This window comes from Fusarium oxysporum, chromosome 8, assembly GCF_000149955.1.
Source record: "Fusarium oxysporum f. sp. lycopersici 4287 chromosome 8, whole genome shotgun sequence".
NCBI classification, from domain to species: Eukaryota; Fungi; Ascomycota; class Sordariomycetes; order Hypocreales; family Nectriaceae; genus Fusarium; species Fusarium oxysporum.
The window spans coordinates 3,030,743-3,058,159 of NC_030993.1; the positions used below are offsets into that span (position 1 = coordinate 3,030,743).

Below are 27,417 nucleotides of genomic sequence, written 5' to 3' on the forward strand. Positions count from 1 at the left end.
GCCTTACTGGCCTGCTCGAGCTTTTCTTGGCTCTTGGACATGAACCCTGCCTTAACTCTGCTGGCAGCCACAAGCTGGGCAGTCGACGCCGCCACATCGTTCGAGGCCACGATGAGTTGTTCTGGACTGTTGCGCCCAGAGATGACTCCATCTGCTGTCTCAATCAGAGTGTTAGTCGACGACGCCACAGCCTTGGCGGCAGAGATCAGTCCCTCAGTCCATCGGTTGTTCTTCTTGTAGAACGCTGTTCGCGACGTCGATCCACGACCTGCCTGTACGATCTCCTGCTGTGTCACTGTCGCCGCTTGAATCAGTTGCGTAATGGCGTTGGTGATCGCCGTCGCCGCATCCAGGATCGAGTCGTTCACCTTGAGCTCATAGGTTGAGTAGCCATCACGGGGCTTGTTCTTGAGCTTGGCCAGTCGTGCAGCGGCTGCCGCAATTGCATCTGCAGCTTTACTGAGCTCCTGGTCGACGAGGTCACCCAAGTCTCCTTTCTTGTTGGCGAGCTTGCCAAAGCCAGGAGCAAACGACTCAACAAGCTTGTTGAGCTTTTGCAAGTTCATCTGAACGTCGTTGTTGCTGTTGATGACCACGTCTGTCTTCTGCAAGGGATCCATGCCCTCAAGTCGGAAGCTCTGAAGACCTCGGAGGAACTGTACAGCTGAGATAGCGGGCTGGCGGGTTCCGTTCATGAGAGCATCGGTCTTCTTATCATCTGTAGCTAGACGGGTAAGACCCTTGGTGTTGCTGCAGACATCGGCAATGGCACCAGAGAAGACGTTGATGGCCTTGATAAGGTCGGCATGTGTCGCATTTGGTCCATCTGCGATGAAGTTGTTGAATGATGTAGCAAATTCCATAGCACTAGCTGAGGCCTTCTCGATCTGTGACAGTACATAAGAGGGAGACGCATTCTGGTTACCAGCCTGCATGCTGGAATCCAACTCGTACAGCGCATCATCCACACGCGCAACACCAGCCTGGAGAACAGAGTCGATAATGTCGTTGATCTTGTCAAGGTTGGACATGATGAGGGCATCGATCTGGCCATCCAAAGCATGGTCGGTGTCACCCTGGTTCATCTTGAGCTCGTTGAGCTCGATGAGAGTCTGATCCATGCCCGCCTTGTACACCTCAAGCTCCTCCTCCTTGTCACGGAGGAGCTGCTCAAGGTCAGAGCTGCCGTCGCGGAGGTTCATCTGAGCATCCTCCAGTTGTCTTGTCTTGTTGCGCAGTGCCTCCTCCAGATCCGCCATCTCACGGTTGTACTTGGCAAGCATTGTCGAAAGCTCGTTGCCCTTGCTACGCTCGAGGTTATCGGCCTTGTCTTGGGCCAGGCGAAGTTCGCGCTTGAGCTTCTCAACCTCATCCTTGCTGCTGCCAGTCGCGCGGTCCTTGTCGTGAAGGGCGCGGTCACGCTCACGGATCATGTCGGCCAACTCGAGGTTCTTGGTCTTGATCTCACGCTCGAGCTTCTCACGTCGATCGATAGCCTCCTGGGCGCTGGCCGCCTTGAGTTGAACGGCTTTGAACTTCTGAAGCAGATCGAGATGCTCGTGTCGCAGCTGAGAGTAGAGCTTGGCCAGTGCCTCATATTTCGTCCTCCATGTGTTGACCTGCTCCTGAAGGGCCCGAATCTGATCATCCTTGCTGTTCATTTGCTGGCCAAGGCTGTTCTGAATGTGCGACAGCTCACCCTCGAGAGCCTTGACTCGTTGGTCGTACTGTTGGAGCATCAGTTGATCACGCTCATACTGAGCGCGCGCATTCAGGTTTTCACGCTCCAGCTCGGCCAGGCGTCCCTGAGTTTGCCATTGCGCTTGTTGCGCCATGAGCGCCTCCTGCTCTCGCTGTTGCTGCTCCATCAGTTGCTGTTGTTGCTGCTCAAACTCACGTTGAGCCTGAAGTTGTGCCTGCTGCTGGGCCAGGAGAGCTTGTTGTTGTTGCTGCTCAAGGATGCGCTGCTGCTCTTCGTACTCTCGGTTCTGACGATCCAACTCGCTCTTCCAGAATTCATTCATCTCATCAGGGGCGTCATTCTTGGGCTCGGGCGGGGGAGACGGCTTTCGCTCAATCTCCTGCTTCGGTCGCGCGGGTAGCGCAGGTGCATCGTCATCTTCCGCCAAGAGGTTGGGAGGATCTTGAGGAAGCTTGGGGATAGTGATGAGACTGGTAAGGTACCGAAGGTTTGAGCATTCGTAGTAGAACTTAACTAAGCGATAATGCTGCGCGTTGTAACGTTCACGAAGGGGCTCAAGGGCCTCGTCATCTCCGGTTGCTTTGTTGATGTTAACCCTAAGGATCCTAAAGAGGGGTGGGGGAGTGAGTCACTGACTTGAATGCATTGCGCGCAGCATGCTCGTGATGAACTTATAAATTCCGTAGCTCTCCTGAACAAGGGGCACGAGGGCGGCAATTCGGCACTCGTTGTTTCCTACATTTCGGAAGTGCGAGAAGATCAGCTTTTGGAACTGCTCGATCTTATCTTGCAGCACCATCAGATCGCTGATGGTTTCATAGCCTTCATTGGGGTCGTTGATGGCCTTTAAGCTCAGGTACTCCTCATACTCGAAAGTTCCGTTGAACTCGGGGTGCTGGTGGTGGAAGGAGAGCTTCGCAAGTAGGTAATAAACGTATTCGCGGATCAGAGGCGCATAACCGCGCATGCCTTCTCCTCCGCCCATTCCGCGGTTCAAGCTATCGATCCATGCGCGGTTTGCCATTGCCTCCTTGAGCGCACTGGGGTGGCCTTCTTGGAGTACTTTGTGGATCGTGATCAGGGCCTTGAATGTCTGGACTTCATCGGCTAGGATAGGTTGGCTGTTGGTAGTCGATCAGCGGAAGTTGTCATGATGAGGACGTGTGAGACGTACACCTTGATGCCGGACCAGAAGGCGGCGGAGGACCGATGGTCCCATGTATAGACGATACATGCTCGGACATGCTTTCGCTTTGGAGAGATCTCCTCGACGTTTGTAGCCTTCTTGATGTTGATAGCGAGCTCTTGATCGGTTCTGCGCACGATGACGGGGTTAGCTTGGCGGTCATGAAACGTGACAGTGTCGCTGACTTGGTATGCTCGGTGCCGCGCACAGCAGCAGCCATGTTTGCAATTGGTGGCGGGCAAGCTCCGCGACGCTATTATTCGATAATGGGTAAAGATGTTTGCGCAAGGAAAATTGGTCAGGTCTTCGACGATGCTATAGTAGCCCCTGGAAATCACGAGACAATTTCCCAGCAAAGCCGACGCCGCGCAAGCTTAGGAGATTAGGCAGAGAGTAAACCGTAGGAAATGAAAGGATGATTAAAGAGATCGAGGGACTGAGGTTTGTGAGAGTGCGGCTGTAGATCGAGTATTCGCGGTCGTCGTCAGCCTTGACAAATCTTGGGCGACTCTTGGGCGTGGCTCGTCTCTGCGATTCGATGGATGTCGTAGTAGCTTCAGTGGCTGGGCCGCAAGAGCCAAGAGGCGAGCGTCATACGGGGTACGTATCGTCCGTTGTGTGGGGCACGGCTGTTGAAGACTTCAGTCAGCTTCCTTGAATTGGTGGCCAAATTAGGTATCACACTTAGACGAGCACTTTGAAAGGTTCAAGACATGGTTTTACAGCATCAGCTGGTATATTCTGTAAAAACATATATATATATATATATAATGGTAGACGCATCTTGAAATAATTACAAGTTCGGGAGAGTTGTCGGAGCATGACTACATGAAAGATCAGAGCTGAGCGGTGTTTTCTCATACTTTATGAAATGTTCAAAGTTAAGGAGCATTCATATTAAAATTTGGTAAATTTTATATAATATGTTCATCAATTATTTACAGCTCTCATAAAGTGAACTCTAAAATCTTGCAGACTTCTCAGGTATTCACATACAACATTTATCTTGTTCAGCTCTCGAGCTACATATCTACATAGAATAACACAATCTAAGCCAAGCATATACAGAAAGCTTTCATTCTCAGTTGAGAGTCCCACCCAATACTTGCAACGTGCAGGGTCAACTCGACTCATGTACGGCATTGAAAGGCTCTTTGTTACATTGTGATCCTCGACATACGAAATGAGCCTATCTCAGTAGTGTAGCAACAACTCATATCGTCTTCTTTCATGAGTTTCTATAAGTATAGTGCTGTCTACGACGAGTTCACTCTGAACTTTCAAGAACGACGTGGAGATAGGCACAATTGGCGAGGAATTAACTTGTGACTACCTTATCGAAAGAAGTTTCGAGTGGCACTTCGACGTAACGCTTAGAATGAAATGCCGAGTAAAGTATTTTGTTCGTATGTAAGTCAAGGCAGGGCACCTGAATAACACAAGAACAACATAAAAGGTACAGGGTAGGCGGACTGGGACAATCGAATTGATGTTCTTAGACATGGAAGCCTTGGATCATTTTGAGCGTCTCTATTGACGACAATGTTAATATCACGACGAAACTGGAATCACTGCAAGTATAGTGTAACGAGGCCTCATATTACTAGATGACATAACTAGATGAGCCATAATGTGATACTTGTCGATCCAGTAATGGACCCGAATCTGTGTTTGGCATCCACCATGCACCTCAATATTTAAGAAAACGACATCGGTTAATCACACGGAATGGATGAGGGAGAAACGTCAGTTCATTCATACGTCAAGCAGACGCCATGCCCATTATATAGGCCAGGCACATTTCACTAAAGGTATCTTCAAATACAGACAGTGGCATGCTTCAAACGATGTCTTTTTTTGGTCTCATTGCCTATGGACATCAAAATGCAAGCCCTTGCCATGCAGAGTTTCCCATCCGGACGCAATACCCCAGGTAAATAGAAGCCAGCACCACCAACCCCGCAATTCTTTTCTTTTAGATCGTAGTCTCGTAGGGAAGAGGAGTGACGGTCTGAGGAGGGTTGTCGGCGAGCGACAGTGTGTGAGCCTCACGGGGTCCAGCGGGCTGACGCTTGACCTGGACGACGGTACCGTTGGCCTTGGCCTCCTTCTTGGCCTCGGCGTTGGCCTTGACTCGCTTGAGGAAGTCCTCACGAGATCGGGATTGCTGGATGTGCTCGATTCGGACGTTGATTCGCTTCTCGATGTATCGGTGCTTCACCTGCTTGTAGATGATGACACCGACAGCAGACTTGGTGACGTTGTAGATGACACCAGTCTTGCCGTGGTACACCTTGAAGGGCATACTGTGACCATTGTTAGCCCTCCTGTTCCAATGCCCACAGGAATTCCTCCAAAAAGCGTCCAAGTCTCGCAATTTCGCGTGTATTGTCGCATGATGGCAAAGGGAGCTCTGCTTACCCCTTCTGGACGGCACCGTTCGCCTTGATGTCGACGATATCACCAACGCGGTACTGTCGGAGATAGGTGTTCAGGGCAATCATACCCTTCTTGCGGAAGTCCCGGCTGAAGGCATACTAAAAAATTCACATCGTCAGTCTCATGCCGACGTCGTCGAAATTTCATTCTCGCAGGAATCGGTGGTTGAACATACGCGGGTGCCCGCTCTCTTTCCGTAGGAGTGACCCATCTCGAATGTGATATGCCGGTACCGGTCGGGTTGGGGTTAGTAGTCGTGGTTGGCGAAAGAGATGGTGAAGTCCTTCGCTTTGGTGTTGTGGATTTCTCGAAGGCGGCCTTGTGGGAGCGGGACCTCAGATTTTCCGAAAGTTTTTTCCCACCTCAGTAGGGCAAGGGCGATTGTGGGTTGGGTCGCACCTGCATCTTAGGGTTCAGCTGGCGCACGTGACCGCTAGCTCCGCCAAATTTCTGTCCGCACATTTTGCTACGATTCGTGTCTTGTGAGAAAGTTCAACTCCCGCAGAACACCCAAGGAGCAAGTCAAGTGAGTATATCACCGCCGCCACGAGTGCATCGCCAAAGAATATCAATTAACAAAGTCTTCAGGATGCCTCCCCGCGCCCACTCCAAGACCTCCCGTGTCCCCCGCCGACCCTTCGAGTCTGCCCGACTGTCAGTATCACCGGCCACTGAACATGAGCTTGTCTCTGTTTAAGTCGTATGTGAATGAAAACTGACCGAATAACAATAGTGACTCCGAGTTGAAGCTCGTTGGCGAGTATGGCCTGCGCAACAAGCGTGAGGTCTGGCGAGTCGGTCTGACTCTGTCCAAGATCCGTCGTGCTGCCCGGTATGTAAACCTTTGCACTTTTTGTGTGCGCTGATGAGGAAGAGTCTTCTAACCAATTTTACAGTCAGCTTCTTACCCTCGACGAGAAGGACCCCAAGCGTCTCTTCGAAGGCAATGCCCTCATTCGACGTCTCGTCCGTGTCGGTGTCCTTGACGAGTCCCGCATGAAGCTCGATTACGTCCTGGCTCTTAAGATCGAGGATTTCCTTGAGCGCCGTCTCCAGACCTGTGTCTGGAAGCTCGGTCTTGCCAAGTCTATCCACCACGCCCGTGTTCTGATCCGCCAGCGTCACATCCGAGTCGGAAAGCAGATCGTCAACGTTCCCTCTTTCATCGTCCGTCTCGACTCCCAGAAGCACATCGACTTTGCTCTTACCTCGCCCTTCGGTGGTGGCCGTCCCGGCCGTGTCCGCAGAAAGAAGGCCGCCGCCGCTGCTGGCGGTGAGGGTGGTGAGGACGAGGAGGACGAGGAGTAAATGCAACTAAAAATGCAAAAACGATTCCCCCTGTCTAGGGCACTTGGTGATGGAATACCACTCATGGGAAGGGGATTCTCTTCATAGCTTGCGGCGTTGGCCAGAGGATAAAAATGGAATGATTTCACCGGATAACGACAAACAAAAATTTCCCGGTGTCTCTCCACCTGTGTACATGAATCTCATGAAACATGAATCCAATCACGACATCCACCCATAATTCTTCATTTGCTGTGAATGTTTCAATGTCAATGTAGCTGTCGCCATGTATCTGATGCCCATGGTATGTAACAGTGTTGTAATTATGTATAGTAATGCATCGCTATGATAAAAGTTCATCCTTGCCCAGCAGCTTTGCCATTGGGTCGTTCGTCACCGTCCGTTTCCTCCTATACTCATCCATTTCCTCTTCTGTCACACCATTCATCATTTCTTCTCTTGTCCGCTTGCGCGACTGCTCTTCCTCTCTGTTCTTCTCTGCCTCCTCCTTTGAAGGCTCTTCTGTCTCCTCTTCATCATCATTGACCAGGTTGGCCCCAGTTCGTTGACGCTCAGCCGCCTCCCATGCCAATTTTCCATCGTCACCAGTACAGTAACTGTTTTTTATGAACGAATGACAGCAAGCGTAGCCCCATTTGAAGCTGGACCACCAGCTTCCCCATACTGAAGTATGATTGTTGATGAGAACATCTTCAGCGTACTTGGATTTGGCCACCTTCTTGGGCGCACCCTTGATCAAACCAGCCTCATCGTACTCAACAAACGTCTCGGATTCGGTGATAGCCATGTTGCGCAAAGCAGCCGGCATAGCCTTCTGATCTCCACCGTACTTCTCGAGCAGTAACTTCTCTCGTTCCGCACGCTTTGCCTCTGCCTCCTCCAGCTCCTTCTTTCGATAAAACTCTCCTGCTGTGGGGTTTGCTTGCAGATGCTGGCTTGTGTTACCAGACTTTTCTTGAGCCTCCCAAGCGTATCGCTGAGCATTCTCGAATGCGCCAGCATCGCCTGAGGATCGCATGAAACCCTCTTCCGCGAATGCATCCGCTGCCTTGTCTGCCGTTGCACCTGCATCGACCAGTGATCGCGTTTTCGGATCGTACTTGGCAGATTCTAGATCGAGGTTCAAAAGATACTTGGCTGTGTCCTCTCGTATTCGCAGTTGTCGTGTTGCTGTGCTCTGATGTTTGCTCATATCATTCTCTTCCGCATACTTGTCGCCTTCTTCTGTCTCTTCATCGGCATTTCCGTCCTTGGTGGCCTGCTTGCGTAGCTCCTCCATCTGGTTGAACTCATCGACCACACTGCGATACTCCTTCGCATCGTATCCATTCCAGCGATCGCGCTTGGCGTCCCATCCCATGTTGACATCTTGAATCACCTCATCGGCCTGAATGTCTTTGCCTGTCCATTTCGCACCCTTGGCTCGTGGCCGACTCAGGCAGTCTTTCTTCTTGTGTGTCATGGCGCCGCAGTTTTCGCAAGCACCTTTGCGGTACTTGGTGGCCGCTGGGCCGGCCTTTCTACCTCGATCATACCATTGAGACTTATCGTTCTTCTCTTCGCGGCGCTGATGCTGGAGGTAATCATTCTCATCGCCTTCTTCGCCGGCGTAGAACGGGCGTTTACTGATGAAGGATGGGATGTAGATGTTCTCTTCCTTCAAGGCAGCACCAGCGCCTCCAGGGCCAGTACTTGGGGGCGGTGGTTTTGCGGGTGCAGTAGGCATGGCGAGCAATATACAGCTTTTCCGTCTATTGAAACGTACGACTTTCACACAACGAGATAAAAAATCAGAACCAAATGTTCAGAAGTCAAAACGAGTGATGCCTACGTCGCAGATCACTGAGCCTAGATCGGAAAGTTGTTTAGATAAGCATTCTTATCAGCACGTGACCGCGCGCGTCTGTAAGAGGCTGGTAGCCATAGCAAAACGCGTCTCATAAGCAGTCGAGGTTACACAAAGACCTTCAGAGTGAATTGAACTTGTTGAGAACACTTTTTTGAGCAATGTTTGGCTCTTCCGTTCTTAATAAACAGTATTAAGCCCCTGATGGATCCAAACTTCAAAGAATATGGACTTGTTCCGGGTCAGACTCAATTGTATCGATCACTATCAAGCGACACCCTCGCGATATGACCCCCAGCTTCGTAACGACATTCGCCCCTCTCAGATATCCAAGGGACCCAGAGTTCCTGTTGTTCGCGTATTTGGGTCTACTGAAACGGGACAAAAAGTATGCGCCCATATTCACGGCGCATTTCCGTACTTGTACGTGGAATATGAAGGAGGCTTAAGTCCCGATGAAGGTTCGTCGCGTATACTTCAGTAAACATCTGTTGGCACTAAAATATCTAGTCGGTGCTTATATATATCGATTTCATCTGTCCATAGATCATGCGTTAGCAGTCAGCTATCGACGAGATCAGAAAGGTGACAGTGCAAGGTTCGTGGCAAGGATCACTCTTGTCAAGGGTGTCCCCTTCTATGGCTTTCACGTGGGATATCGCTTCTTCTTGAAGATTTACATGTTCAATCCCATTGTCATGACGAGATTGGCGGATCTTCTTCAGCAAGGCGTGATTATGAAGAACAAGTTTCAGCCATACGAAGCACACCTTCAGTACCTTCTTCAATTCATGACAGACTTCAACTTATATGGGTGTGATTATCTGGATGCATCCGTTACTCGGTTTCGATCTCCAGTTCCAGAATATGAACAGAGATCGAGTTCATTGCACAAATGGCACAGTCGATCAATCTCTGTTGATCACATTACCGACGAAACTACGCTTCCTCGAAGTAGCCACTGCTCGATAGAAGTGGATATATGTGTACAAGATATTATCAACCGACACAAGGTCAAGGAAAGGCCTCTCCATCATGACTTTACGGAAAGAACCAATCCCCTTCCCGGAGACATGAAGCTTGTCTACAGCATGGCTGGACTGTGGAAAGATGAGACGAAGAGACGCAAACGAAAGATGCAAGATCCGACTGAGGGCAGCAGTCCATTTCCACCAGAAGTCCTTGTGTCAATGTCAGCCAACGCTCGCGACTCTCAACCGCAAGGCTGGCTTCATGAGGAAGAATTCAGGACTGAGATCCAAAATCTCATCTCTGAAGAGAAGCTCAGTGTTGACCCGGAAGAGCTTACTTTTGAGACGTTTGCAAAGCCGCATCCATACGAAGAGCATGTTAATACTACTTTGGAGTCAGTTGAAGACCTTTTCCCATCGAAACTTGCACCAGCTTTAGGATTGCCCTTCGGTATGGAGGCGGAACAAGATCTACGAAGCAGTATTGTCGTTGATGAGGGTAAAGTGCGTCAGGTTGGAGAGGCACACAATGACTTCTACCCTGAAGACTCTGATGAAGATGCCATTGCGGCGCTCGTAGCAATAGAGAAGGCTGCCGCAAAAGTTTCTCGCGGACCAACAGACCAACTACCACAAGAGGATCTTGAACTAGCGGCGGCTCTCAACATCAATCCCGACAAATTTGATAAAAAGACATTCTGGAGGTCGGCCCTTGGGGTCTGTCAAAGTGGCCTGGTGACTGGCGAACTTCCTGACCTCCCGGTGAACCAAGAGTTGCTTGATTATGCAGAGGACGAAGGGTTTATCGGACGGACGGAGAAAGCACCGACGCTCACCTCGTCTAATTTGACCCAGCTCAAGCGACCGCTCGATGATCTTCTATCATCCCAGGCATCGAACAAAAGGACAAGACTCAATCAACTGTCCATGGTAGATGAAGATGAAATGGACCTAGTTCCCGTTCCTTCAACAGACGCCAACAAAAATCTCGCCTCCTCCTTCAGAGGAGCTTCCATTCTTAAAGGTCCTCCATCGCTTAACAAAAACACCGGTTCTGTATTGAAAGGTGCTTCCGGCTCCAACCAAAAGCTAAATTTTCCTACCGTCAAAGATCAGAATGATCCGAACACCAAACTTCGTCTCAGCCAGATGAGCCAGAAGTCTGCTTCTCAGCAGACCGATGATGGCCGTCACACCAAGCATGTTTCGTTTGATCCCAGCGGTTTTCTCCCTGCTGAAGCGGAGTTGCCTCAAATGGCTTTGTCATCTTCCATGAAATCGTCTGGAGGACGTGAAGAAGATGAAAGTCATGAATCGAAAATCCAGAGAGCCATGAGTCGATTCGCCAGCCAGCAAGTATACTTGGTGTCTTCTCTACCCCCTTCTGCAGCCGCTGTGGCTTCCTCTTTGAAACAATACGGGCTTCCTGACGTGATCTATCAAGATGCTTATTACAGCAGGGAGAAGGATGTCCCTGGGCGGATGCGAGAATATGCTGGGAAGGAGTTTCGACTGGAGAGCAACACACTGCCTTTTCTACCCGAATTTGACCCAACAGGGACAGCTCCAGCCAACTACGGGCTCAAATATGAGACTTTTGACAAGACCACTGCAGAACTTCGGTATGAGCGACAGAGGAAGAAGTGCTCGCTGAGAAGTTGGGAGCTTACAAATCCACCGCCTACATATCAAGAAGTCGAGGAGTGGTGGGCAGAAAAGGAACGCAGAGCAAATGCAACGGAAGGGTTCAAAATATCATCGACTCCTAGGCAATATCAATCTCAGATCGATGGACCCACGCCAAAGAACAAGCACGGATTCAAGTACACCCCGGGCAAGAAATCAACCAGCGTCCAGCATGAGATTCAATACATGAGCACCATGAGCTTGGAGGTTCACGTAAATACCAGAGGAAAGTTTGTGCCCAATCCTGAGGAAGATGAAGTTCAGTGTGTGTTCTGGGCGATCAAATCTGATGGAACTGCTTCCGGCAGCCAAGATTCAGCTGGTGTCCAAACAGGTATCCTGCTGTTGTCAAATGACGCCGAGTTTACTCAGCGTATCCAGCGACAGACCAATGCCGAGGTTATTGAAGAAAATTCTGAACTGGATCTCATGGTTCGAATGGTCGAAATCGTAAGGAACCATGATCCCGACATCCTTACCGGTTACGAAGTGCATGGCAGTTCCTGGGGCTACTTGATTGAGAGAGCACGACTGAAGTACGATTACAACCTCTGTGATGAGTTTTCCCGCATGAAGACAGAATCACACGGCAGGTTTGGCAAAGAGAACGATCGTTGGGGTTTCAATACCACATCCACTATTCGGGTTACCGGTCGACACATGGTTAATGTCTGGAGGGCAATGCGAGGAGAACTCAATCTTCTCCAATACACCATGGAGAATGTCGTCTGGCACCTGCTCCATCGAAGAATACCTCATTATTCTTGGCAGTCCTTGACAAATTGGTACAAGGGCGGAAAGCATAGAGAGCTCAACAGGATGTTGAGATACTACCAGAACCGCACAAAGATCGATCTTGAGATTCTCGACGCCAACGAACTGGTTTCGAGAACCAGCGAGCAGGCACGACTTCTGGGCGTGGACTTCTTCTCAGTCTTCTCCCGAGGATCGCAATTCAAGGTAGAGTCGATCATGTTCAGAATTGCCAAACCAGAGAACTTCCTACTTGTTTCACCGAATCGCAAGCAAGTTGGTGGCCAGAACGCTCTGGAATGTCTACCACTTGTCATGGAGCCACAGAGCGCTTTCTATAATAGTCCTCTTCTGGTTCTTGACTTCCAGAGTTTATACCCGAGTGTCATGATCGCTTACAACTACTGTTATTCAACCTTCTTGGGACGAGTCACCGACTGGAGGGGTATGAACAAAATGGGTTTTACTGAGTATAAGCGCCAGAAAGGTCTTCTTGCCCTTCTGGAGGACTATATCAACATTGCTCCAAATGGTATGATGTATGCAAAGACAGAAATCCGCAAGTCACTTTTAGCCAAGATGCTGACTGAGATCCTGGAAACTCGAGTCATGGTGAAGAGTGGCATGAAGCAAGACAAGGATGATAAAACCCTGCAACAGCTTCTAAACAACAGACAGCTTGCTCTCAAACTGCTCGCCAACGTCACTTATGGTTACACTTCAGCGTCATTCTCCGGCCGTATGCCATGCTCCGAGATTGCGGACAGCATTGTACAAACCGGCAGAGAAACTCTTGAACGAGCGATTGCTTATATCCACTCTGTTGAGAAATGGGGCGCCGAAGTCGTCTATGGCGATACTGACAGTCTTTTCATCTATCTGAAGGGCCGAACAAAAGATGAGGCTTTCGATATCGGTAATGAGATTTCCAAGGCAATTACCGAAATGAACCCTCGACCCATCAAACTCAAATTTGAGAAAGTCTATCATCCCTGCGTTCTCCTCGCCAAGAAACGTTATGTCGGTTACAAATATGAGAGCAAAGATCAGGTGAAGCCCGAGTTCGATGCCAAGGGAATCGAGACTGTCCGTCGTGACGGTACACCCGCGGAGCAAAAGATCGAGGAAAAGGCCCTTCGTCTACTGTTCGAGACTGCGGATCTCAGTCAGGTCAAAGATTACTTCCAGAAGCAATGTCAGAAGATCATGCGCAACAATGTTTCGGTACAAGACTTTTGCTTTGCCAAAGAAGTGCGTCTGGGTACATACTCTGACAAAGGTGCACCACCTGCAGGAGCTCTCATCAGCACAAAACGTATGCTTCAAGATGCTCGCGCAGAACCGCAATATGGTGAGAGAGTTCCATACGTTGTTATCACTGGTGCTCCAGGAGCGCGACTCATTGACCGATGCGTTGCGCCCGAGGAGCTTCTGAGTAACCCTCACTGGCAGCTCGATGCCGAATACTATATCTCGAAGAATTTGATTCCTCCTCTGGACCGTATCTTCAACCTTGTGGGCGCAAACGTACGCCAGTGGTACGATGAGATGCCCAAAGTGCAGCGTATTTACCACGCAACTACGCTCGGTAAGAAGAAGACAACGCTTGAATCCTACATGAAATCCACAAATTGTCTCGTGTGTGGTCTCAAGTTCTCTCAGGAAGACAATGCTCTTTGTCCATCCTGCCGCAAGAACGTTCCCTCATCTCTTCTTACACTCCAGACACGACTCACAACCGAGGAACGTCGTCTTCAAGAAGTACTCTCGCTCTGTCGCAGCTGTTCTGGCCTCGGACCTATTGAGGACGTTCAGTGTGATAGCAAGGATTGTCCTGTGTTTTGGACACGCATGAGGCAGGCTAGCAAGACGAAGGGACAGCGCAATGCAAGTCAACCTGTGATACAGTCGTTGGTGGACAGTGTGGAGAAACTGTCATTGGAGTGGTGAGGATGGAGGATTTGTAAGTGATTATGTGTTAATGACGAGGTGGTATTGTGGTTTTGTACATGCATTACGAGGCGTTTGGATGATAGGGTTGAGTTGGATAATGCATGAAGATCATGGGATGCAGGTAACTACCCTGCAGTTTTACTTAGTTTTACTTTTATACACGATATCGACAACGGTTCATCGTTGAACTCGGACCTCATGAGTAAAACTGTGATTACAGCGGCTCCCTCGTACGGTACGGGTGTTGGTGCAATGGCTGTAGAGGGTTATCAGGTATTGCATATCGTATACTGGCTACTTACGTCCCTTGAAAGTCTCATTTAATAGCTAAACAATCCCAATTCAATATTTAGACTTACATGGTTGTTTTGTGACTCAACCCATACTCTATATAACTCGACTGCCACTTCTGCCTTGTTTAATTGTCGGAGCATTTCGACCGTAGATGATGTTGAAATCAGTTCAACATGTATTGGATATCGCGGTCCTGGAGCCGTGATTCCGGCGGAGCGGTTTACCGCATCGCGGCCCCACTTGTGATTCGTCCGAACCTGAAGGGGGCCGATTGAAGATTTTTGGTCAGTCCCATTCTTATTAGACAAAAACAACGGGCGCTTCTTGTCTCAAACAATTATTCATAGATACGAAGGTGCCAAAACTGACTCAATGGAAGCGAATCATGCAGATACGACAATAACATGTGCCTATATCGTCATTTAACCCCTTGTTGAGATGTAACTCGGACCCTCCGGAACTATTAGCTGCTGGTTAGCAAGCCAGGTTCGAAGGGCTTCGAGAGAGGCCCCTGCCAACAGTAAGGGACCGAATAGTTCACGATAGCAGCCGCTGATCATCTTGCTGTTATCTGTAGCTTGAATGGCATGCATCAGAGCCTCTCTAGCCTCTCCAGCCAAGGTGAAGGAATCACATGTCTAGAACAGCTACGGATAGAGTTCCCCAACATTAATCTGTGCACTGATCCACAACTAGATCTCAGGTACAGGTACAGGTCAGACAATCACTGACATGTGAAGCAGACCGAGATCGAGAGCAAAGCTTAAAGATCTAGATCAGGGACCAACTTGGCCAGCTCAACCTTGCTTGGATGGATTGGTTTGCGCGGCGCCTCCACATTCCCGAAGCCCAAAGACAGCCAGCCACATGGCATCGCTGATTCTGATAAAACGACCGGAGCAAAATGTGAAAAAAAGGAGACGGGGAGGGGCTGACCTGGATGAGACGAGACTAGGGCTTGGCTGGGCTCCAATGCGTTGCCAGCAAACCTCACCTCTCACCTATCTCCTCTGTATGACTCCTTGAGATAGATTGCGCGGTGTGAGGTGTGCCTGTACTGTACGATGCGTTGTACAATGTACAGTATCCGTAAGCTCGGCTCCAATGTGGAGAAAGGAACAAGTCATTTTTGGGGTCGCGTACGGTGTTTGGTTAGCAATTGACCCAAACACGAGTTAGCTGTCAGTGCCTAATCAAGCGCATACATACCTGTTGAGATAGAGCAAAAGGCAAGTAAAAAGGAACATCGATTTGCCACAAGATACAACGTCTAGACCTTAGTAGCTCAGAGCTATTGATTTGAGTTGTAGAGACGTGAGTGTGCCTGAGTGAGGGCTGGCAAGATGGCAAAGATTGACCCCCAAGACCCAATCAAAAGCTTCTAGATATCAGCCAGCTCCAAGCTAGAACGTTGAAGGGGCCGAACCGCAGTGGAGGTTGCCCTTGCAGTGGAAGACTGGATGCGTTCCGTGTGGTCTGGTGTCTGATGACTGCCAATCATGTAGATCAAGTGGCCAATATCGATGATGATCTGAGGCCAGGATGCGACCTTGACAAGCTTGACAATTCGACAACTGACAGCCAGGCACAGCTTTGAGGGATGCCAAACATGTCCTGAGGAATTCCGTAAGGCTCCAGGTTGTATCAAGCAAATTGTGATGAGGAACAAAGATTGTAGCCGATATTTGACTAACCTCATCTTGCTCCAAAAGGCGCATAAATGGAATCTTTCGAAATTCTATGGGTTCCAACCACAAGGTATCGATATTATGGATGTCGAACATTCCTTCTCCATAGGTACGAAACAGCTATTTGGCTGTAACACTGCCGAAGGATCAATCCATCGAACTAACTAACCCTGTACAAAGGGTCTTCTGAACTCTGTCCGCCTGCATAGAATCAGCAGCCAACCCCATGCTGTGAATCCCCTGCCCCTGTCTGTCTCGCACATCAGCCAAGAGGAGCGTCGAGCATGAATCTCCGAGGGATGGCCGCAGAGAGACCGCCGAAGTCTGCTAGAAACAAGAAAGTGTATCAAAGTCTTGCACTACTGAGGTGGCTTAGTGACTCCATCCATGATATCAAATTGATGTAGATTCCTTGACAACTTTAAACAAATGTTTGTTGATCATATCGTCCGTGTCCCCGTTGTTGGTCTTCCCGCCGGTCCGGTCTCTGCCGCAACGCCCCGTCCCTTGGTAACAACAGAAGCAAATTCACATACTAACAGGCGATTTTCGTCGGCTGAGACAGTGGAATGCTTGTAAAATCATATCAGCAGCAATACAGTAGTAATAGCCGTAATATCGCCACGAGCTGCAATCTAATCGACGGAACGCAGCTAATAAGTCGCCTACGGCCGAATCATGGCTTGCTTGTTCTGTGTAAGACCGAAATATGTCTGCAAGACACGGTCCATTTGGGGAAATGCACTCCCGTCTCAGTAGGTCACCGATTCCATTTCCAGCCATTCCAGCTCACGGAGGAGGGAAGGTCAACATTCAGCATCCGATCCAATTCAGCCCAATTGGATATCCATTACAGGGGGTCACACCAGGTGCTTCAGAAGTTCAATGCGCTGCACTACAGGGGGCCCGACGCTGTAAGGCGAGGTGCCAGGCGCCCCATGACCCATTCCTAGAGGAGACAAGAATACTTGAGACCTTTATCCTAATAAGTGACAAAAATAAATAATAACACCTCTGCTAAGCTCATACTAAGCTTACCTAAATACTTTTATCATTAAGAGCGAGGTCCTAAGCTTTTTTGCTCTCTGAGGCCATTGGGCCCAATGGTGGCCTGCTACCACGTCTAGCACGTCCACTAGACAGCAACTTATTACCGGCAAGGCGACCCTCCCCACATCTTCCCTGGTCTTTTCGCGGCACGCGCACCTCCTTCCCCTCCCCGGGCAGCAAGAACGGATACTTTTGGGGGGTGGCAGGTACCGACCCGAACTTGGCTTTGGCGCAGGAACGAATCATCAATGTCACCGTCTTTTCTCTAATTTGCTCCTACCTCGTTTTGACTCATTTCCATACCCCATATGAACTTGCCATCTCTCCACCTCCAAATTTATTGCTCCTCTCTCCAATTTCTATCTTATGTCAATTTCGATATCATATAACAACACGCCTTTTTGCGCTACCTGAGCTTATCATCGCACAGCGCAAACAATACGTAGCCCTCCCACTCCCGCTACAACCTTCTTCAAGATAAAGGGTCCTGTGCCTTGCGCTTGGCGGGTCCCATTTGCGTCATACCTAGATCTCGAACTCGCCCAACATCCCTTGAATTAGGTCTCGGATTTGGTCTCATATTCCCTCTCGAGTCAGTAAAAAGGAAAGAGACAATCATAACATAAACCAATTCCTCTCACTTCGCCTTCCTCGACTTTTTCCAACCTCGAATTTGATTTCATCTCGACGACTTTAACGACCAGGAACGACTTGCATCAGCACCAAGTTTTAGGAAATCGACTAGAACAACTTCAAACGCCCTATGCCTTCCTAACGAAAAATCGATCCCACACTACTCCTCCGATTTATTCCACGCTCCACAGTGACAGACCTTCAGCACGCCTTCCATGATCATGGCTGCGAGGTTCACGCCCGAGGCTTTTCTGCCATCGGGCGCCTACGACTCTGATGTTTTTCTTTCCCTGAATAGCCATCTCCCTTATCGCAATACGTCCAGTATTCCGTCTCCGCCCAACTCGTATCCTCGAGCTGGAACCCTTCGTCATCAATATCCACAACACTATCTAAACCCATGTCAACCGCAAAACCAAGATTATAGCCAGAGTCAATTTCAACGCGGCCGAATACCCCCCGCGAGCACCCTGCCACTTCAGCACAAAGATTCATCTCCTCTCTCACTAGAGTCTTTAAGGGCAGCTCAATCTGTTCCGCCGAGCTATCGACCATTTCCTCAGCAAACCGAATCTTTCGACACTTTCGACGCTCGTCCCGCGACTGTATCTCCCACTCACGGAGGCCCGCCTCCCGTTCCAGAATTCCGCTTTCCGGCATCATCTACAGCTCCTCTGCCCAACGTTTCCTCGTCTTCCGGACTCGTTGGTGCATCCCTCTCAAGATCTGTTTCGGCAGACGCAGTGGCTGCCTCTCAATCATCAGTGCACGTGGTTCAACGCCTCGTGCAGCAGAACCAATTGATCCGTGAAGCCTGGGAAGCGGAGCGGAATCATCTCGAAGCTAATCGGCGACGAGCTGAAGAGGTCTATCAAGAAGAGCGGATCATCATGGATGAGGTCCGGGATAGCTGGGAGGCCGAGAAGGAGGGCATGGCCCGAGAAATCGAAGAACTCAAAGAACGCGTCCATCGACTTGAAGGAGAGAACAGTGCACTCAAGGCTGTCACAGCGCAGAGTATTCAGGTTACGGGCGTGGTATCGCCTCTCGCGAGTCAGCGTGGCGGAAGCGGTGAGGGCTCCATGGACAGTTCCTACTTCCAAGCTCCACCAGGACGACTCGCGTCAAGGGGACAAAATCCGACCATTCCAACTGGTCTGTCCATGTCCGATGCGTCATCTCTTCCACCTGGTCTTGATGGAGCATCTCGTCGACCTCACTATTTCCAGTCAAGCAGCGCTCGAGTATCTCCCACAACACAGCCCGAATCATCACCTTTTATCCCCCTCGACCCCAGGATGCAGACACAGAACCCAGTGGCCAAGGACTTCCTATCGTCCCCTACAGAGGACGTTGCCACTCCTGTTCCAGTCATTGATGTTCAAGAAATCGACCCTAAGTTGGAAGGTATCCCACTCAAGGCCACTGCGGTCCAGAAGCCCACATTCGCCGCCGGCGCATCTCCCCCCGAAAACCCGGCATCCCCTGTAGCATCCCCTCCTGGTCCCGTCGCTCGAAGCCCAGAGCAGTCCCGACGCCCCACGAATGCCCGGGCCTCTTCCAAGGAATATACGTTGCAAGCTCTCTCTGCTGTCGAGTCTCGACGGCTAACAATGCATGCTGGCCATACACCCAATCATTCCCTGTCATTGTTCCCTAAAGTCAATCCGACTGACCCAGGTTCCATCATTGGCGAGGCCGCCACGCCTACCGTTGAGTCTGTCATCAATCTGGATGCAGCTGTGGTCGCGGAAGAGGAGAAGAATGACAGCCTATCGGTACCTGTGCAATCTGATAGGCGCGATTCCAAGGTGTCTTTTATATCTGTTACAGAAGAGCTTGACCCAAACGCACCAGATCTCATGATGGAACCTAGTGGCGGCGACAAAGCTCTCAAGGGACCATTGATGTTAAGAAACATGCCAGCCAAAGACGAGCTCTTTTTTGAAAAATTGCACGAAGCACTGGAGCCTATAAGCCAAGGACAAAATGCTCTCCCGGCTGTGATGCAAGGTCATGGGCTAGGATCTATTGCTGGTCCATCTGGCTCCAATGCTCCCACGCATATGTCTAAACAGGCCGGTCCAGTCGGCGGGGATGGATCTGCTGACGCCCAGCGAGATGCCGATGATAGTGACGGCGAAGGCAGTGGCAAGGCTATTGAAATTGACGTTCCTCTAAAGTTGAAGAGCACGTCCAACTTTGGTGCCCCTTTTGGTGCCATGTAGGACGGCATCCAAGGAGCCACAAGTTATCGAGCTTGCAGCTCGAGCTTGTGCAACCAGGTTCCACCGTCTTCGCCGCAAGATTCGGAGCGTTCTCAAGCATCCCCTTGACGTCTTACTCACGATGATGAAATGTTTTCGCGTTGAATGCCTATTGAGCGGTCTTGAACGCACGTCACGATTTATATGTCTGTCGAATTTGCGAACTGTCTTTTCACCTTGGGTTGAGTTTTCAATCAGGTTCAACGGCAAGCGAGCGCACAAGCGGTTTTATGGGACAAGGGATAAAAAAAGGATGCACATTTATAGAACAGGAGTATAGGGGGACTGGTTATTATACCTTTTGCGTTTTGTTTTATTGGGAATCGCGGATTCTACAACATTATTGTCGCAATAGCGGTAAACAGTGACGCGTTTATGAGCTTATGACAGGAAGGCAGGCTCACTTGGAATTGTTTTATGCAAGTTGGAACATTGGTGGAGGTCTGTGTTTGAATACCCTGAATGATAGGAAGTCAGTGTCGGAATCGGATGGAGGACTTGGGCGAAAATGGGAAAATGGGAGTTGTCTGGAGCAAGGCTTCATCTTCCGGGTTTCGTGGAACAACATGAAGGTCTGGGTCGTAACAAAGGGAGTTGAGGATACATTCACCAGTAGATATTAAGGAAATCGCCTGTGGGCAATAAGGCATTCTTTTTTCATCGGTTCGGTATCTCTGCTGTGACTTGTTTTTCACAATCTTCCTTGATGGCCCCTTTTGTTCAAAGGCTCGACCAATGTTCCTATCTTCTCTGAGTCATGACATACATAGTACCGCGTGTCAAGTTGTATATCATCAAAATATTAAAAGGGTGACAGTCACCAGGCTGACACATTCAAGTAAGTAGGCATACTGTAGATACCGTTCCGTGTATTCATGCTGGAAGTAAAAAAATCTACACTGTCTGAATACAGTCGCTACCACAGAAGATCTTAACAATCGAACACCGTCAACGCCTATTCTCCTGATATAGTGATTCCCAATCCATACTTTCTTGACCATCTGTATCTCTTGACCACAAATCTAACCTTGGTCATTGTTTCACCTGATTAGACACCCATGGTGAAATCGTGCTCGATACCAGGTGTCACACTGGCCATGAACTAGAAATAAGGTTAGGAAACGGAGAACAATTCCACGCAACATGGATAGACGCACCTTGAGGAACACAACTAGGTACTGATCCACTCGGATAGCAACCTCTTGATCATCGATCTCGGTCTCCTGGACCTCCTCCCACTCATCCTTGTCCGCTGCTTCCTGAGCGCCCTTAACATCCAACTTTCCAATCTCATCTACCAGACCTTCCATGCCAGAGGGTGTCTGGCTGTTACCGGCACGAAGCTTCTCACGACGCAGGCGAAGAGCGGCGTCGGCACGGTCGAGTAGTGTCTTCATGACTGAGGCGTGCTTGCAAGGATGTACTGAAGCCATCTTAATATTGTTGGCGAAGAAGGGGAAGTCCTCAAGTGTCACTGTCTTGTCCTTGTAGTCGCCGACAATGTCCTCTGTCATGTCGTTAGGGGGGAGCGGCTGGCCGCTGGCAAGATAGCCTGAGAGATACAGACGGGGTGTTCGGTAGTAGGGGGAGTACATGATGTAGAGAGTGTATGTACGGTGAGCGCTGCTAGTTGTTAGTAATCTTCCTGAAACGCAAACTGTATTGCATACCTGTTCTTGGAATCGGCGCTAGAATCACGGATGATAGCCTCATCGTCGTCTTCATCCTCCATGTCTGGGATCTCATCATCATCCTCGACAACCTCTCGATCACCGACATTTCCGGAATCATCCACCGTCCTCACCTCCTTGACCTTCAGCGGCTGGGAACTAGCCAGACCACCGGTCCTCAGCCAACCATCCTCGTCGTCGCCAGTAGCGCCCTTGAAGTCGTCGCCATCGTTCACAAGAGCTTCCTCATGGCCTGCATCACCCGCAAAGTCGTCGTTTAGGCGTCGGTGGCAGGGAACGTTGCGTGTCACGAGGAACTGCTTTCCGGGAGGAAGATGGCTCACTCGCTGCTCAGGAGAGTCGGCATCGCCCCAAGACCAGGTCGGGAACTTGTACACAAGGTAGTCGCCCGCAGCGAGGAACTCTTCTGGTGTGATTTGACCGGTCTGGCGGAAGGTTGACTTGTGAGAGACGGGTGTATAACGATCCCGTAGGGTGTTGACTGTGGAGTAGATGTAATTCATGATGGCTTCGTTTCGTCTCGGTTCGCTCGTTCGATAGATATGATGTCTGTTGATGTTCAAGAAGTCGGAAAGATAAGCTTGTCGTAGAGTAGACTCAGGCGCTGTATCGCTGAAAGGATGCGGGGTTGAGATTCTGTATAAGCTTGGTGGGGATACAAAGAAGTCAAAGTTCAAAAGAATAAAAAAAGTCTTTGGAATACTTTGTCGTTTCTCCGTCACGTCTGCCTGAAAAGAGAGGGAGAATGACTGATAAAGAAAGACAAATATGTTGAGCTGCCTGAGTAATAGACTTCACTGGTGAGGCGATCACATGGAGGTGTATGCCTGGACCCCTCATTGGCCGTGACGTGGGGGACAGCCACTCAGAGTTGGGGGAGCTCGACTGAAGCGGGTACGGAGCTGGGCTTATCTTATCAGCATGCACGTCATCTTCCAGAAGCTTTGCTCACGTGTATACCATGAGCCTCTCCTAGGAAGATGAGAGTAAGTCTGGTGCTTGGATCACAAGGACAAGAGAAGCAGAATTAGCCATGGTCAGTAAATTTGTATAAAGTGATCAAGTGCTCCATTCGGGATATCGTGGTATCTTTTCTTCTTCAAAACGGTTTTTTTTTTAGAAATACATGTCTAAGCCCAAGCCCAAGCCCAGCCCAATGCTCATGGCTCCTCTTCGGCCTCTTCCTCTTCCTTCTTCTTCTTGTCTTCGCGTTCTTTCTTTTTCTCTAATAACTTCTTCAGCTTCTTGGCTGAATTGAATACGCCGTTTGTGCCAGCTCCACATGATGCGCACGTTGGGTCCTTTCTGTATCTCTTGAGAGCGCATGGCTCACAAAAGTAGTGTCCGCACCTCGTCTGAATAGGTTCCCTATAAGGCCCCTCGCAGATGATACATGCGAAAGGAATCTTCTCCAACATAGCAATCTCTGCCTCGTCTTCCGCCTTCTCCTCCTTTTTGTCGCGGTTAGCGCTCGCGATGATGGTACCTCCTAGGTTCTTCTTCCCCCTGGTAACTTCTTCCCATTCTTTATCAAGCTGCCAGCCTTGCTTTACGTCCGTTCTATCGTGTAAGTAGATGCAAGAATCGCCAAAGCCGCAGTGGCCGGTCTTTTTGTAATCTTTGCAGATATCTGGCTTGAAGTCCATGATGGTGATGGTGCGAACATTTGAGGAGGCCTTGACGGGACCCTTCGCTCTGTTGGGTGCATCGGGGTTCTTTTGGATGAAAGTCGTCTGATTTGCGAGTCCTTTATATGTTCCATCTGGTTGTGAATCCTTTGTAGCAGTTCTTGTTGAGCCTAGGAGGTTCTTTGCTGATAGCGCATCCTGAGAGTCTTCATCGTACCAGTTGCTGTGTTTTGTCGCGTCATTGGTACTTGTGATGGGCACATTGCGGTCTGCTGTATAAACCGTCGCTTGAATATCCGTCTTCCCTGTTACCAAGTCTTTTGAGGATGCTGTGACGGTGACAGTCTTCTTGCGCCGCTTAACGCGCTGTCCCGACTCGTCTTCTGATGATGAATAGTCGCTATCGTCACTATCGGCGGGAGGTGGCGTCGCTGGTCGTTTTCGCAGGTTTGCTTTGCCCTTTGCGCCTCGCTTCTTGAATACTGGGGCAGACGCTTGTGGTTCTGTTGTTGAATCGGCCATCTTTGTGGTTCTTGGTGGTCAATTTAGAAGTGACGGGTGTGGGTTTTAAATGCGACCGTTGCAGATTGGAAATCAAACTTTCTTGACTACCTACAAGATGGAGGGATCTAGAAATGATCATGTGACTGCGCGTAGCGTTGGTGTCAGAGTCGGGAGCCAGTCAAATATGAATAATGACATTTGGCAATTGTCAGGTATTTCTTCTTGGCCTTGATATGATGTCTCCATCAGACCTCAATTATCGCATTTTCTTTCAACGGCGCTGTTTTGGCGGGAAAAGAATCCATCCGCGTTGAGACTAGATCCTATCCATCCGTGGGCCACCATCCAGAATGCACGTACCCCATATCGTTCAGTATCACGAGAATATGATCTATCAATCGTTAGTGGCACCTCAAATTGGCGCTCTTCTTTTGTCGTAAGCCTCGATGTGTTCTCTTGCATATATAAATCTCTCTCGTCGGCTGCCCTTGGGCATTTTCGAATTACCATAACTTCAGGAACGCCTCCCATAATACACAAACGCCATATATATCGCCTCTTGGCATCATCCAGGATGACCATCTCGCCATGATCCGATAAATAAATGCTCAACAAGGATAATTGGATCTCCTTTATCATGAGTGTGTTCTTGAGGCAGCCATCCAAAGCTATCCTTTGGCAGGACAAGGACATCACCAATCAACCGAGGCTCTTCAAGTCTATCTAGTTCATCTCCGGTATGTTCCACACCTGTGGACTCCTTGAAGTAGTCCATGAGAACTTTTGTGAAAGCAAAGGGTCCAGTAGTGGACATGACATCTTCGAAAGAAACTGCCTCCCCGGGCTGTTTGGACTCAAGAAGTTTCTTGAGATCCTCTGCCACTTGGTTCACAAGCGTCTTGATGGCAGGATGGTTTGGCTTGGCCAACACCGAATATTGGCATAACTGCACAGAGTATGAGGAGCCAGGCCAGATGGGCTGTTTGTGGTGGTCATTCTCTATTCCAACGACCAGATTTACTGAGCCCTGAAACTGTTTCGGGATCCATTTTGATACTGGCTGATGGGGGAATACGTCGATATCAGCCCATACACCACCCTCGCGCAGCAGTATCAGATATCTCAAGAAATCGGCCTTCAGAATTGGGTCCTGCAGGCTTGTGAAGACGTCTGAAATGTTGGCATAAAATCTATCGCGAACATAGGCGTCATTGTTGGCGTCAGTAATGCGCTCGTACCGCCAATCTGGATTGACTGCACGCCATTGATGTGGAAAGCCAACTGTTCGATCAGTCGGATTCTCTGAGTCATCTTTCCAACTTTGCCATATCTTGTGTGGAAAAGGCTCCTGTTGCAGAGTGACGGGAGCCGTAGGCAATGCGTCTTGTTCAGGCAGCCTACTTGCTATTATGTGCATTAGCAAACAATCCAGGCTGAGGGTTTGCGAACAACTAACGTCTTATCCTGCCGCTATATGCGTAGTTGACAGTCAAAAAGATGACGATCACGGCGGCTATCGACGCAGTGTAGACATACTTTCGGTGCGCAAAAGCCGGTGACAACATCGTGGCCAGACTGACTTCAATGAGTTGAAGGGAGTTGAAGCGACATAATGCGATCAGCTTCGGGCAGAATTACAATAAGACAATTTCAGCCCTGTCGCCATTAACCGCGGCGATGGATGGACCCCTGAATCGGTGTGGGGCCGAGTCTCCGGCCGTGTCGGGATACAGTGTCGTACAGCCAATTATCAATCCTCTTTTACCGCCCGGTATAGGAAATCAGTTAACCACAACTGTCTTCAACCAACACACCAGTGAGAGTTCACGATATGGTCTCATGTGGAATCTACAACCAACACAACTTCAGCCCTCGTTAGAGATGTCCCCAAAATCAAGCGATGGTCGGGACAATTCCTTGGGACGATAACTGCTGGCTCAGCCAGCGAGCGTCTATTTCTGTACAGCACATGGTTCTTAGACCAACGGGTTCGTGCAGCTTCTCATACACTCCCTGGAACTGCCAAGGTTGGTGCAACCAACAGTTCCAAAGACGAATTGTCGCATGAGTCTAATCTCTGGTCTGTTGGGTCGCTCTTCAGCTTTCTCTCCGTCCTTTCTACTCAGCTTTCCCTCGAAACTCTGTACTTCTTTTTCCTACATAGTACACACACTTCTCTATACTATTGTGCAAGTTAATTATCAAGATGAAAAGGCTCATCCTTTCTCTTCTGTTTCTTTCCTTCTCACAATTGTGTTTCGCCGCCAACAAGTGTTACTATCCCAATGGCCTCGAAGCCGAAGACCATCCTTGTGATCCCAATGCAAAGCAGAGCGTCTGTTGCTCTGGAGGCCTAGGAACAGTATGTCTATCGAACAAATTATGCATAGGGGGCAATGGAAATACCGTGCGAGGTTCATGTACGGATAAGAATTGGGAATCGCCCGAGTGTGCAATGTTCTGCCTGGGTTGGTGACGATCATACAAAAGATATCGCACAGTTATACTTACTCTTTCCAGGCGCTGACACAGGAGGGACTGACCTAATATCATGCTTCAACATTACAGGCAGTGACACATCTTATTGTTGTGACCACAATACCAACTGTTGCAACAGTGGCGTCGGCAGATTCAATGTACTCCCATCTGACCCCGAAGTTTGGGCGACATGGAACCGAAAGGCGACTCGATATGACGTTGTTGGTACAATGTTTAGTGGCCAGTCCACGACCGAAACCGCATCGACAACAACGGACGTCACATCTTCTACAGCATCTGCTTCTTTCACCACGACAAGCGACGCATCCATACCGTCCAGTTCTGTGCCGGATACACGAGAGCCATCCGAAACACCCGCAGGGCTTTCCACCGGTGCAAAGGCGGGAATCGGGGCTGGTGTTAGTGTCGGAGCTATCATGGCTGTGGCTGTTATATATCTATTTTGGAAGATGCGCAGAAACGAAAAGGCTGCCAAGCAGGGCGAACAGCAACCACCTTCGAATAACAACCCGATGACGGATGCTTGGCAACTATCTCAGTACGTGTATGCTTCGAAGGGGTATCAATATCAGCCTCAATCTCCGCAAGAGCTATCTGGAACTCCGTTGCATGGCTATAATGGGCCGGCTGAGTTGCCAGCACATAACTGACGTCCATGGATTTTGTTGTCTCATGTCCAGGGTGGTGGGAGTTCCGGCTGGGCCCATGTATATAGCATTAGATTACGCTTGAAGCATTAAATATGAGCATAATATCATTAGAGTTGACATTGACGATATTCCTGGCAGAGCATGTTGAGATTGATGACTCATCTAGTGCTTTGCAGGGTGTGCAAAGAGGAAGTGAATATCAGGTTACCTATCTCAACTTCAACTTAGGGAATATTGCATGATCGTCCATCAAGCAAAATTTGCATCCTGTATGTAAGTAGGGTCTTCGCACAGACCTTGAGTTTCTAACACTTAGACCCTGATTTTCGCACGAAGTCATGGACAGCCTCACTGAGGGCAAGTATGTACCTAACCAGGCATGGGAAACCCTGTGGCCAAGGGGCATGTTTTCATCCAAAGCTATTGTACTATTCGTAGTCTCTCTGGGAGCCTGAATGGATTGTGTGATTCTATGTGCTGATATGTTCGACGACCATGTCGAAGTTGCTACCCTGTATCCACGCATTTGAAGCTCAGAAAATCCAACGTCACTCCATGAACTGAAGATTAAACCGAACCGAGGCAGACGAATTGGTTTATGTCTAGGTACTGGGACTTATCGCCGTTTGGCTACTACGTAGTTGCTTATATGATAGCAACTGCCGCAGT

General features: G+C 49.4%; 11 protein-coding genes across 15 annotated transcripts; 4 read left to right on the plus strand and 7 right to left on the minus strand.

Moving 5' to 3' along the window:
* Positions 1–2: 2 nt before the first annotated feature.
* FOXG_03617 (uncharacterized protein) lies at positions 3–488 on the minus strand (the record flags this gene model as incomplete). The annotated part of the gene is made up of 1 exon (XM_018381418.1): positions 3–488. A coding segment is annotated over one exon (486 nt), but the record flags the coding sequence as incomplete, so codon positions are not given.
* Positions 489–724: 236 nt separating this feature from the next.
* FOXG_03618 (uncharacterized protein) lies at positions 725–3,108 on the minus strand (the record flags this gene model as incomplete). The annotated part of the gene is made up of 5 exons (XM_018381419.1): positions 725–887; positions 955–2,281; positions 2,339–2,823; positions 2,877–3,017; positions 3,074–3,108. The coding sequence occupies 5 exons, from the start codon at positions 3,106–3,108 to the stop codon at positions 725–727; spliced, it is 2,151 nt and encodes a 716-aa protein (XP_018237899.1).
* A 1,491-nt stretch (positions 3,109–4,599) lies between these two features.
* Positions 4,600–6,759, minus strand: FOXG_03619 (50S ribosomal protein L21e). 2 transcript variants are annotated; one of them, XM_018381421.1, is made up of 5 exons: positions 6,213–6,759; positions 6,048–6,152; positions 5,503–5,971; positions 5,310–5,425; positions 4,600–5,194 (listed from the first exon to the last, which is right to left on the minus strand). In XM_018381421.1, exons 3-5 carry the CDS (start codon positions 5,536–5,538, stop codon positions 4,864–4,866), a joined length of 483 nt encoding a protein of 160 aa, XP_018237901.1. In that variant the 5' UTR covers positions 5,539–5,971; positions 6,048–6,152; positions 6,213–6,759; the 3' UTR covers positions 4,600–4,863. The 2 variants fall into 2 exon arrangements, with proteins under 2 accessions (XP_018237901.1, XP_018237900.1); XM_018381420.1 differs by having other exon boundaries at positions 6,048–6,759.
* On the plus strand, positions 5,661–6,927 carry FOXG_03620 (40S ribosomal protein S9). The gene is made up of 4 exons (XM_018381422.1): positions 5,661–5,853; positions 5,916–5,981; positions 6,061–6,159; positions 6,224–6,927. The coding sequence occupies exons 2-4, from the start codon at positions 5,917–5,919 to the stop codon at positions 6,633–6,635; spliced, it is 576 nt and encodes a 191-aa protein (XP_018237902.1). The 5' UTR covers positions 5,661–5,853; position 5,916; the 3' UTR covers positions 6,636–6,927.
* Positions 6,858–8,464, minus strand: FOXG_03621 (pre-mRNA-splicing factor SLU7). Its single transcript, XM_018381423.1, has one exon. The coding sequence runs from the start codon at positions 8,359–8,361 to the stop codon at positions 6,958–6,960; it is 1,404 nt and encodes a 467-aa protein (XP_018237903.1). The 5' UTR covers positions 8,362–8,464; the 3' UTR covers positions 6,858–6,957.
* Positions 8,465–8,587: 123 nt separating this feature from the next.
* On the plus strand, positions 8,588–14,069 carry FOXG_03622 (DNA polymerase zeta subunit). Its single transcript, XM_018381424.1, has 2 exons — positions 8,588–8,942; positions 8,992–14,069. Exons 1-2 carry the CDS (start codon positions 8,708–8,710, stop codon positions 13,839–13,841), a joined length of 5,085 nt encoding a protein of 1,694 aa, XP_018237904.1. The 5' UTR covers positions 8,588–8,707; the 3' UTR covers positions 13,842–14,069.
* Positions 14,070–16,932: 2,863 nt separating this feature from the next.
* On the plus strand, positions 16,933–20,727 carry FOXG_03623 (uncharacterized protein). Of its 2 annotated transcripts, XM_018381426.1 has the most exons (2): positions 16,933–17,244; positions 17,307–20,727. In XM_018381426.1, exon 2 carries the CDS (start codon positions 17,725–17,727, stop codon positions 19,735–19,737), a length of 2,013 nt encoding a protein of 670 aa, XP_018237906.1. In that variant the 5' UTR covers positions 16,933–17,244; positions 17,307–17,724; the 3' UTR covers positions 19,738–20,727. The 2 variants fall into 2 exon arrangements, with proteins under 2 accessions (XP_018237906.1, XP_018237905.1); XM_018381425.1 differs by having other exon boundaries at positions 16,933–20,727.
* Positions 17,184–22,321, minus strand: FOXG_03624 (autophagy-like protein 3). Of its 2 annotated transcripts, XM_018381428.1 has the most exons (3): positions 21,447–22,321; positions 20,934–21,399; positions 17,184–20,878 (listed from the first exon to the last, which is right to left on the minus strand). In XM_018381428.1, exons 1-3 carry the CDS (start codon positions 21,968–21,970, stop codon positions 20,825–20,827), a joined length of 1,044 nt encoding a protein of 347 aa, XP_018237908.1. In that variant the 5' UTR covers positions 21,971–22,321; the 3' UTR covers positions 17,184–20,824. The 2 variants fall into 2 exon arrangements, with proteins under 2 accessions (XP_018237908.1, XP_018237907.1); XM_018381427.1 differs by having other exon boundaries at positions 17,184–21,399; positions 21,447–22,241.
* Positions 22,322–22,627: 306 nt separating this feature from the next.
* On the minus strand, positions 22,628–23,617 carry FOXG_03625 (uncharacterized protein; the record flags this gene model as incomplete). Its single annotated transcript, XM_018381429.1, has 1 exon — positions 22,628–23,617. One exon carries the CDS (start codon positions 23,615–23,617, stop codon positions 22,628–22,630), a length of 990 nt encoding a protein of 329 aa, XP_018237909.1.
* Positions 23,618–24,164: 547 nt separating this feature from the next.
* Positions 24,165–25,164, minus strand: FOXG_03626 (uncharacterized protein; the record flags this gene model as incomplete). Its single annotated transcript, XM_018381430.1, has 2 exons — positions 24,165–25,003; positions 25,056–25,164. 2 exons carry the CDS (start codon positions 25,162–25,164, stop codon positions 24,165–24,167), a joined length of 948 nt encoding a protein of 315 aa, XP_018237910.1.
* Positions 25,165–25,300: 136 nt separating this feature from the next.
* FOXG_18600 (uncharacterized protein) lies at positions 25,301–26,887 on the plus strand. Of its 2 annotated transcripts, XM_018398731.1 has the most exons (3): positions 25,301–25,626; positions 25,701–26,067; positions 26,120–26,887. In XM_018398731.1, the coding sequence occupies exons 2-3, from the start codon at positions 25,806–25,808 to the stop codon at positions 26,746–26,748; spliced, it is 891 nt and encodes a 296-aa protein (XP_018237911.1). In that variant the 5' UTR covers positions 25,301–25,626; positions 25,701–25,805; the 3' UTR covers positions 26,749–26,887. The 2 variants fall into 2 exon arrangements, with proteins under 2 accessions (XP_018237911.1, XP_018237912.1); XM_018398732.1 differs by having other exon boundaries at positions 25,399–26,887.
* Positions 26,888–27,417: the final 530 nt, after the last annotated feature.

What these genes read in the sequence shown, in the direction of transcription:
- FOXG_03619 (XM_018381421.1), bottom strand. Translation starts at nt 5,538, where the DNA reads ATGGGTCACTCCTACGGAAAGAGAGCGGGCACCCGC. An exon ending in GAAAGAGAGCGGGCACCCGC is followed by an intron (nt 5,426 to 5,502) that starts GTATGTTCAACC and finishes TGAATTTTTTAG; the next exon opens with TATGCCTTCAGCCGGGACTT. An exon ending in AACGGTGCCGTCCAGAAGGG is followed by an intron (nt 5,195 to 5,309) that starts GTAAGCAGAGCT and finishes CAATGGTCACAG; the next exon opens with TATGCCCTTCAAGGTGTACC.
- FOXG_03621 (XM_018381423.1), bottom strand. Translation starts at nt 8,361, where the DNA reads ATGCCTACTGCACCCGCAAAACCACCGCCCCCAAGTACTGGCCCTGGA.
- FOXG_18600 (XM_018398731.1), top strand. Translation starts at nt 25,806, where the DNA reads ATGAAAAGGCTCATCCTTTCTCTTCTGTTTCTTTCCTTCTCACAATTG. An exon ending in GTGTGCAATGTTCTGCCTGG is followed by an intron (nt 26,068 to 26,119) that starts GTTGGTGACGAT and finishes TACTCTTTCCAG; the next exon opens with GCGCTGACACAGGAGGGACT.
- FOXG_03620 (XM_018381422.1), top strand. Translation starts at nt 5,917, where the DNA reads ATGCCTCCCCGCGCCCACTCCAAGACCTCCCGTGTCCCCCGCCGACCC. An exon ending in CCCTTCGAGTCTGCCCGACT is followed by an intron (nt 5,982 to 6,060) that starts GTCAGTATCACC and finishes GAATAACAATAG; the next exon opens with TGACTCCGAGTTGAAGCTCG. An exon ending in AAGATCCGTCGTGCTGCCCG is followed by an intron (nt 6,160 to 6,223) that starts GTATGTAAACCT and finishes CCAATTTTACAG; the next exon opens with TCAGCTTCTTACCCTCGACG.
- FOXG_03622 (XM_018381424.1), top strand. Translation starts at nt 8,708, where the DNA reads ATGGACTTGTTCCGGGTCAGACTCAATTGTATCGATCACTATCAAGCG. An exon ending in AGGCTTAAGTCCCGATGAAG is followed by an intron (nt 8,943 to 8,991) that starts GTTCGTCGCGTA and finishes TAAAATATCTAG; the next exon opens with TCGGTGCTTATATATATCGA.
- FOXG_03623 (XM_018381425.1), top strand. Translation starts at nt 17,725, where the DNA reads ATGATCATGGCTGCGAGGTTCACGCCCGAGGCTTTTCTGCCATCGGGC.
- FOXG_03624 (XM_018381427.1), bottom strand. Translation starts at nt 21,970, where the DNA reads ATGAATTACATCTACTCCACAGTCAACACCCTACGGGATCGTTATACA. An exon ending in AGCGCCGATTCCAAGAACAG is followed by an intron (nt 21,400 to 21,446) that starts GTATGCAATACA and finishes AACAACTAGCAG; the next exon opens with CGCTCACCGTACATACACTC.